At 36.2% G+C, this 9670-nt stretch overlaps 1 protein-coding gene across 1 annotated transcript; it reads left to right on the forward strand.

Annotated features, from left to right (window-relative positions):
- The first annotated feature begins 362 nt into the window (after positions 1-362).
- Positions 363-7980, forward strand: LOC145775958 (vesicle-associated membrane protein-associated protein A-like). The gene is made up of 6 exons (XM_082587367.1): positions 363-493; positions 1214-1366; positions 1525-1631; positions 3589-3663; positions 4912-5043; positions 6146-7980. The coding sequence occupies exons 1-6, from the start codon at positions 433-435 to the stop codon at positions 6257-6259; spliced, it is 642 nt and encodes a 213-aa protein (XP_082443493.1). The 5' UTR covers positions 363-432; the 3' UTR covers positions 6260-7980.
- Positions 7981-9670: the final 1690 nt, after the last annotated feature.

Below are 9670 nucleotides of genomic sequence, written 5' to 3' on the forward strand. Positions count from 1 at the left end.
CGGTTTGACAAGCTAAGATGCCCAACAGCAATACTGTTTGTTATCCAGCACAAGAAGAATTTCTTGATTTAACTCAGCACAACAATTTCTTGTCTCATGTGCTCACAGTGGATATTTACAAGAAATTGCGTTCCGTTCAAACTTGTTAGTTCATATGATACTTTTTTTAGTTGAGAAACCAAACCTTTGAACTTTCAAAGGACATCGCACCAGTTCGTTGGTTGAGAACTAACCTAACCCCCAGTTGAGAACCACCGCTCTACACAACTATAAATGCATTTTAGAATGTATCAATGAATATACACTACAGTGCCCAGCCGTATTAGAGATGACTGTTAATGAATTACATTTTTTCTTTTTTTAGACATTTAATTTCTGCCTTTGTTGTGAAATACAGATTTATTGCTGAACATTATTTAACTATTATTAACAATGGCTCGTAAACAACCACAAGTTTTAGAAATTGACCCTCCTACAGAGCTGAAGTTTGTTGGTAAGATTTTTGTATACATTAGAGAGCTGGTGTACAAATCTCCGCCCTGGTAAAAATACTATGATGTCATAGCCAGGAGTCGAGCAAACATATAGGGTGAAATTGCTTTACTTTTGCTTTACTGTTCACAGACTTCAACCTACGTGTCTTGGTCAATTCCTGTCTATGATGTCATGGTGTTTTTTACCAGGGTGGAGAATTGTACACCAGCTCCCACATTTGTGAATATTTGATTTCTTGGTAGTGTAACAATAAATTTCTTACAGATAATGTATTTTCAAGTGAGATTGCTTTTGAAATGTAAACTTGGTAGAGCCTATGAATTTTTTCATTAGTTCTTGAAGCTATGATATAGCCTAATAGATATTACAATAAATGAAGGCTGCGTTCTATGCACTCTGCATCATAAACAATCGCTACATTATTTCATTGCTATTACGTCTTGATTTTACATGTAGATGAAAAACTTGATGACAAAACTGACAAAACTTTTAGTTTTAATGTTTACTTCACATTGTTCAGTGCCTATGCATTGTATGTGCTAGATAACAAAGACCTTGCAATACTGTGAATTTGCAATTTTTTTACATGGTAAATCATTGTCGTGTGAGCCTCTGGGGCCGAGGGTCTATGTGACTAAATAACTGGCTACAATTATTGATAGTTGAGCATTATTTTTATAATTTTTTATGCCTTTTTACAACTATTAATATATTTCAGGGCCATTTAATGACGTTGTTACCTCTCACTTAGTTTTGACAAATCCATCAGATAGACGTGTTGCCTTTAAAGTAAAAACAACAGCCCCCCGACGGTATTGTGTGCGACCAAACAGTGGCTTTATTCAACCAAGTTCGAGAGTAGATGTTTCTGGTGAGTTGTTTCTGTTTATAAGTGGTGTTTTGAAACAGGAAGCATGATTTAACTTGCTATGTGGTGCATAACTGTTTTTTTCATAATATCGCAATATTTTGTATAATGTATAATACATGCTGTCTCATATTATGACCTCAAGTAATTTTTGTATGTAGTAATGCTACAGCCACTGGATTCCGAGGTTATCCAAGATCGAGGAAAGCATAAGTTTATGGTACAATCTGTGTTTGCTGCTGGAGGTGGTGATGATGTAGAGAAGTTGGTATGTGTTTTTGTATATGTGTTGTAAGGATAAGCAGGCTCCATACCAAGTTTAAATAGCTAAAAGTTTATATATAAGCTGTTTTCATCAAATAGATTGTCAAATCAAGCAGTCAAGAAAATGAATTATCTTCTGACAGGTGTCAAACCCACAACAATGCTTGATATGAATGACTCAGTTACATGTTTTGTAATACAAGTGAATTTATTTTCACACGAGTTAACGTAGCAAGAGTGAAACGTTTTTCATTCTTTCGCACCTTTAATCCTTCATCGTTTTCTTTTTTATCAATTTTGTGTCAATTAAAAATTGTTTGCGTTCTTTTGCCTGGTCGCGCAATGAGCGCGGAAATATCGTATAATCAAGCTTCTTTTATGTTTAATTTGTTACCTTTTCTTTTATTGTTGAGGGTGGCTGCTTGACTATGAAGAACTTCCAAGTCACTTTGCAGCCCTTCGTTGCAGTATCCACACATTCTAAGTGGTCGTTTGTTTTATTTGACTTTACTTTATGAATGTGTTATTTTTACTCGCAACAAAATAAATATCAACATGTGGAAAAAGAGTGACTGATGATAAATTCGATCCATTGCCAGGGGTGTAGTAAGTGGGTTCATGTAAGATGTCTTAATATGAGAACAAGAAGAGCTACAGCAAGACTGCAAGATGTTTTATTTGTGGGAAATGTGGTAAAGGAAAAGATTTAGTTGAGGATGGCAAAGAAATTTTCTGTCATGGAGTTGAAAAAGTGACAATCTTCTGTTATTTGAGTGATCAAACAAATGGAAGCGGATGATTTGAAATAGCTGTGACAATAAGGGCTGGGTTGGGCAAAGTTCAGGGAATGTGGAAATGTTATACGGAAAAAAAGTTTTTGTTAAAAATAAAAGGGAAAGTCTATCGGAGTTGTATGCGGCCTATTGTACCGCAGCGAGACAGGTGCTGTACAATATTATAACAATAATATCAGAGATAGTGAACTTGCAATTCTGAGAAAAACGGAAAGGGCAATGGTGAGAGCAATGTGTGGGTTAAAAACCAGCAGGAAGAAAACGACTAAAGAACTGATGGATATGGTAGAGATGAGGGAGATTAGTGAGCAACTTGCCAGGGCAAACGGAGTAAGATGGTATGGACATGTACTGAGGATGGAGGAAGGAAGTTTTCTTCAAAAGGCTTTGACAGTAGATGGGAAGAGGAAACGGGGACATCCAAAAAGAACAGGTGAGGAAAGAGATAGATAGAGTCGGCCTGAAGGAAGAAGATGCGATGGAGAACAAGAGTGAAGGCAATCATTACAAGGAAAGAATCGGCCACCAGTCGGTCGGGACAGAACCGAATTTGGGTGATGATGATAAACACGTTGCAGCAGGGTTTTTATCATAAAAAGGAGTGGTGTTTTCAATAGACTGTCATGCTATGACAACTATAAGGTAGGCTCCTCTGTTTCTCGCCGATTGTAGCAGTAACTGACAGCGATAGGCACCGTGTTTCGCGCATGAGGTTGGGCTCTTTTTATGCGTCAGCATTTTTTTTTTTTTTACTATTTACTTTTTATGCGTCAGCAATCAGCATCGCACCACTGATTCATGCCACATGGGTATTCGGCCACCGCCTTTACCTGTCAGTTTCACTGTTATCCTTGTGGAAAGAAAAACAACCATCAAAACCAGCAAGCGCCAGGGGAGGACATCGTGAATAAGGGAGCGTTCTTCCTGGTTGTCAGCACAAGGCTGAGCACTCGCTAGTGCAGTGAGCAATTGTGATTCGTTAACCATAACGATGTAGCTTTCATGCTAGCCATTTAGACCATCCAATCAACTACATGTTTCTCGGCAGCCGATTGTAGCAAGTACTGACAGCGATAGACATCGTGTTGCGCCCATTAGGCTGGGCTCTTCAAACTCTTGTTATTATTTTCCAATTCTAGTATGATCTATCAATTATTATCTTTGCAGTGGAATGAAGCTGCTCCGAACGATTTAATGGACTCAAAACTCCGCTGTGTCTTCGAGGGTGATGGCGCTGCTGAGGTTTGTAATATTGTTCTGTACTTATAAACTCATAATGAATACTAACTCTGAATAGGTAGTAGATAATTTGGTGATCTAAATCCTGTTCATCTTCATACTGCTGATTATGAATTATGGGTAAATAATATTTTTGCATTATCACTTCGCCGTGTATCATATTGACGTTCGCATTTAGCTGTCGGATAACTTTGGGAAGAGATTCGTATCAAACGATTGCCACATAAAACAGTTAACCACGTTGCATCTGTAACTTTCACACATGTCATGGTGAAGATCAGGGTTGAGAAAAACCCGGGTTTTTTAAAAAAGCCCAACCGCATGTTTTTTTGTTTTTTTTAAAAACGTTTTTTTTTTGGTTTTATTCAAAAAAGGTGCAAAAATGGTAGATTCGTGCTTATTTCACCTCAAATACTATTTTTTACCAATGAAGTGCCTCTCACTCACAGTACATGCTGGCATAACTAAATAAAATAATGCACTAGGGCAGTTTAACTATGAGGCCTTCTTGCATAAATGAGTTTTAGTGTAGTACAAAGTGGCATTACTTGATTTTTGTGTACAGAAATATCCACTGTGTTTTCAATTTATTCTTGGAAATTTCCTTTACAATCACATCCTCAAGTCCTAATTTGAAGTTTGTTTTAAGTACCTTGTAGTACTTTAGTTCATTTTTTCAATTTTCTGACAAAAATTGGACGAATATGATGCTCTGTTTTTTTTTATGGATTTTTTGGTTTTTTTTTGGGTTGGGTAAAATACCGACAAACCTGGTGAAGACTGACTGGATGTAACTTTGTGAAAAGTGGCTAACCCACTGAACATTATTCATTTTTCGTCTTACAACATTAACTTCCCAGTTCACGTGTTACGCTCACAGAAAATGCTTTGATTCATCAGATTACACGACACGTGTACCTATTTGAAAAACTACATTTTTTCTTATTAATATTAAAAATGAGCGAAATCCCTTTATGTTGCTTTATGATAAGGTCTAACGCGTTACGTGGGATCAATTAATAAAATACATCGTGCTACCTCAACTGGCCATCCACAACAAGATAAACTTCACTCGAAGTAGTTGTGACGTGAATGCTGACGACAAAGTGGTAACGCGAATCTGACTTCCACCTAAGTGACAACACTAAGACGTCATGTTCTGTAAATTTTAGCTTTTCTAGTCAAAATGTTTTGCAATGCGTTGTTGTCAATTGATGATTGTTAAGTTCATGTCGACGGCTTCTCGAACAGATTCAAAGCGCCATCGCAGCCTCGTTACAAGCCGGAGCTGGAAATCAAGAGGAGATGCGTCATATTATGGAGGAGTGCAAGTCACTTCAGGAGGAAAACGGCGAACTCAAGCGTCTCGTCGACATATCTAAGGTCGGATGCGGCTTTTTCGTCGTTGTTTGATTGTTTTGCAACTTTTGCTTATGTGAGATAAAACTAAAAAAGATAAAACTGTTTTCAAAAAGTTTGCTGATCCTAGACCTTACCTTATAATCTTTGAGCTTTTTTTATCAAGTATTGTATTAAAAGTTTGGAATTTCATTCCCAAATGGTACGAGATAAAATCCATGCTCATGCTTCAACCAACCTTTCGAAATGTCAATTGTTTGTTTGTCACTGCCCTAATATACTTTGTCTAAATTCTACTTGAAAAATTAATTTATTTTTGTTGTTGAGAATAAAAAAAAAACAGTTTTAGTTGATCGCAAGTTTTGCTCAACTGTGCGTTTGGTTTCTACAATGTGGTCTCTGCCTTTTCTATTCTTATAGTAGATAAATATATGTTAGCAATCTATTTGTCAAGTACCATAATGCTATCTGCTGCCACAGAAGTCCTTTACCAACTACGTTTAAGGTATTCCGAAAATAAACTAAATAACACGAAATGAGTTTGAGCAGGCAGGAATAGTTACAAGTAAGGTAACCAAAACTCAATTATTTTTTGCCTTATTAAAGGTTATGAAATGTACAACCCAATTTTCAAGGCGATGCAATGGGAGGTTGAAAAGTTATTACTTAAGTCAAAAAACACAACCTTCATATTGTAATTCGATTCTTCTTGCGTTTGAGAAAAATTAGATTTTTTTTTTGTAATTAGATTAAAAAACTTTTTTGAATGTTTTGTTAAAGCTGCAACAACTGATTTGTTGTTGCTGCAACTTCTATTGTAAATAATTTTGACGTAATATTTTATTCATTGTTCTTGGCTAAGTGAATGCTCAAGTCATGATGCATACAGTAGTTTTGAATAGTACTTCTACTTCACTTTATTTTCCTGCCCGTTGAAGCTGCTGACCTGACACAATTGCCGTACTAAAGAATATTTTATGAAATATACAAAATTAGTTTGTCTATAATACATCATCTAACTTTTACAATGAACCACTACGTGTTGATGTCTCAGTTAACATTCACGCAATTTTGATATTGAAAATGGATATGTCACAGAAGTTTAATCTGACTTTTGTCTTTCTAGGCTGGCGGAGTTCCGGCTTTGACCAACATGCCCACCAAACAAAAACAAATTGTATTCGCCATTTGTCTTCTTGCTCTATTAATTGGCGTTGGAGCTGGATACTTCCTTCTATAGAAACAGATTTTATTTATATATTACCGACTTGCATGTTTCGAAATTTTACGTTGATTTAACTGTTTATGATGTTTATTACATGATGAAGTAACTAAACTTTGCAGCTAAACCGATAGATATTAAACTAAAATTTCTAAAGTAGATGAACCTGCTTGTGACGATGGTCATTGCCTCCGGTTTATGCGAAGCATGGCTACCTAGAGATACGACCTGATTTGTTACTTTCTGTAGACTTTTCCTGGTTTTGCCAACTTTTGGTTGCTGTCCGAATGAATTTTTGTACAAATTATATTTTTTACGTCTTTTTCACCAGACATTGAAAAACTAAAACAATTTGATTCAGAAAATTTCAGACAGACTGTTAGCCGCTTGCTAACAGTCTGATTGAACGTTTTTCAACTCGATTTTTCTCGTTTTTTACTGCTTCTCCAAAGCAACAAACAGCTTGTATGTATAACTGTATAATGATTAAAAGCCATCAAGAAATTAATAAAATCTTAAAAAGTTTCAGTCAGACAGTAGCAGTAGCGGAAATCAAAATGTGGCAAATCAGGCCTCACCTCCAGGCAGCCATGTGCGAAGGCAATACTTTATTGTTAACTAGTATTGAAGTAAGGTAAACACTGTTTCATGAAAATATTTCTGAATGACCTATGCTTGTCGGTAATGAACGTAGAGCGATATTACATTTATATTTTGCTGACGTAAAACTGATTTGTTCTGTTTTAACAAGGTTTCTATTGAGCACGGTATTTCTGATTTTTAATTTCCAATGCGCAATTGCGTCTTATGATAGTTACAAGTTGGCATAACGGAAAGCATTTCTTTCCAGCGATATCTGTTTCTAAGTCATCACAACCAATACAGATTATTTTTCAATTGTCAAATTTTTCAAAAATTTTGATAAAAACTGGCACATTACAAGTATTGTTGTGCAAATACGATTGGAAAGTTTGCAAAATATCGATGCCAGAAGCGTTACTTTTAACCCGCCTTGTTACACCATAAAATTTGCCCAAGAAGCATGTAATTCTCTCCTCAAAAGCTAAATTTTAACACTGCAAATATGAAAATAGACACATGAGCTTGTATATTTTGGTGCAGTATCTGTTGAAAGTTGTACACACGACCAATGCATCTCTGCTTGAGAAAGATGGTGCCCTAGCAATCCTCTAATTTACTGCCATTATCTTGATTAAAATTGTATCAATAAAACGTTACCGAAGTAATAGGACTTGTTCTCCTGTGGCGTTCATCCCACGGCTCACATAAACTTGTAAATTAAAACAAATCTGTAAAGACTCGGATTTACGGAGTGCTATGTGTGGCCTTAAAGCCATATGCTAATCGACTAGCCCTTTGCTAAATAAATACAGTAGGTTGATCGCCCTTTGGTGTACAATCTCATCATAATCGCAATAGTTATTGTTCATTAGCAATAAAGGTAAAGTTTTATTTTGGTACCGTTTTAACAATTAAAGCTTTTATTCTCAAATATTACTGTATTTAGCCTGCACGTTATTAACCGTACCTTTTAAAATATCCGTTGGATACAAGCCAAATTTGACCTGATAAAGACAAATGTTTTATCGATCTGCTCACTCAACAACGAGCTACTTGGCTATTCACTCCAAGTAAAGCAGTCACTCGTTACCTGTTGGTGTGTCTTCGGTTTTGTCTTTTCAGTGTGTTTTCTTTCAATAAACTTCAGTGCAACTTCAGCCAAGTATGAATGAGAGTACTGGTATAAAAAATAAAACATTGAATCAACAGGTCACCGCAGAAAGTCCATCGCCAACGCACTTGTGTGCGTCCACTGTAGCAAACGCATAAGGTTTTTAGGGAGTGCTTTTCAACCTTTTTTCCTTTTATGCACCTTTCAGAATTGATGCTGCAATTTTTTTTTCTGAAATCCACCCTTGCAAAACTATTCTTGATATCACAATTAAGAGGCTTTTTCGGTACTCGGGAATTTCTAAGGCTCTTCCGATGAAACGATAACAATGCAGCCTATCATTTCAATTCATCCACCTAACAATAGATATGGTGCATGCTTGCCAATCGTGGCACTCCCATAGCATCTGCAACTTTAATGAACCCCTATGCTCCTCTTCGAACGCATGCTCCTCTGTAGCTAGCAGAAGTGGAGATCCGCTACTTTAAAAGTAGCGCGCGCTACCCGCTACAGATCGATATAAGTAGTGCGCGCTACTTCCCAGGGGCGTTGACAGGGGGGTCTAGGTGGTACTTTTGGACCCGGGCCCGGAATATTTAGGAGGCCCGGATTTGAAAAATTCCCCGTGACTTCAAACATTATCAAGATCTTAATATAATCAGATCCAAAGGAATTGCCATCAAAGGTTAAAACAGCCACTTCAGCCGTCAGATGGTAAAGTACCGGGCCCCCTTCCGGGTATAGTGATTTCCTTAACCACGATTTTTTTTCAAAAACACGAAATATTATCTTCACCCACTCTTTAATTCTGAATATAAATATTTTTTGGTGGTAATCACTTCTAGTTGCTTGCATCTACATTACATAGCCGTTGGAGCTGGGGGGCAGTTGCTCCCCCGCTGAAAAAAAATGTTGCAAATTTGGGCAAAAAATGTCCAGTTATTTGGGCAAATCAATCTTACCACAATGTTTCGACGCCTCACCAGTTTAGAAACTTTACATAATTGTTGTACGGTAATTTAAGAGATACATTAATATTTTCCAATGAATGTAAATGTATTATCACCGACTTTGAAAACTGTTGCATGTGGTATTGCAATCTGGACAGAATGATAATTTTCGATTCGACAACTGCAAAATAGAACTGTAAAAAAGCACAGTTGGGAAACAGGAGTATAAGCTTATTACTGATATTCACTAACATGTAGGCTGCATTTCTTCATGGGTAAGATTTAAAATCCTACTGGTTACTGGTAACTTTATGAGGTTTTTTGTTTTTTCTCAATATCCTACTAATGTAGATAATTATAAAAATCATTTGGGAAAAAATGTCTAGTTATTTGGACAAATCAATTCTTACCATAAGTTTTCAACATTCTACCAGTTTAATAACTTTATAGTGTTGCATTTTGTATAAAAAACATTTTGCTTTGAATGTAAAACAGAGTATCGACAATTTTGAAAACTTTCATATTTGGTATTAAAATTTGGGCAGAATGTTAAGTTTCGCTTCAGTATTTGCAAGAAAATAATGCTTCGACAAGCTGAGATAAGCTTATTACAGATATTACAATATCACACCAGCCTACATTGGTACAATTTTGAAACCTTGCTGGGTTCTGGTGAGCTTATGAAGTTTTTGTTTTTTCTCTATATCCCACTTATGTAGCCTAGTTGTTTGTAAAAATATTTGGGCAAAACTATCCAAATATTGGATAAGTCAATTTTACCATGAG

The sequence above is a fragment of the Aplidium turbinatum genome, chromosome 8 (genome assembly GCF_918807975.1).
Source record: "Aplidium turbinatum chromosome 8, kaAplTurb1.1, whole genome shotgun sequence".
Classification (NCBI taxonomy): domain Eukaryota; kingdom Metazoa; phylum Chordata; class Ascidiacea; order Aplousobranchia; family Polyclinidae; genus Aplidium; species Aplidium turbinatum.

Excerpts from the sequence above, each read along its gene's own strand:
- LOC145775958 (XM_082587367.1), top strand. The coding sequence starts at position 433 with ATGGCTCGTAAACAACCACAAGTTTTAGAAATTGACCCTCCTACAGAG. Across the intron at positions 494-1,213 it reads TACAGAGCTGAAGTTTGTTG|GGCCATTTAATGACGTTGTT; the intron begins GTAAGATTTTTG and ends AATATATTTCAG. Across the intron at positions 1,367-1,524 it reads TTCGAGAGTAGATGTTTCTG|TAATGCTACAGCCACTGGAT; the intron begins GTGAGTTGTTTC and ends TTTTGTATGTAG.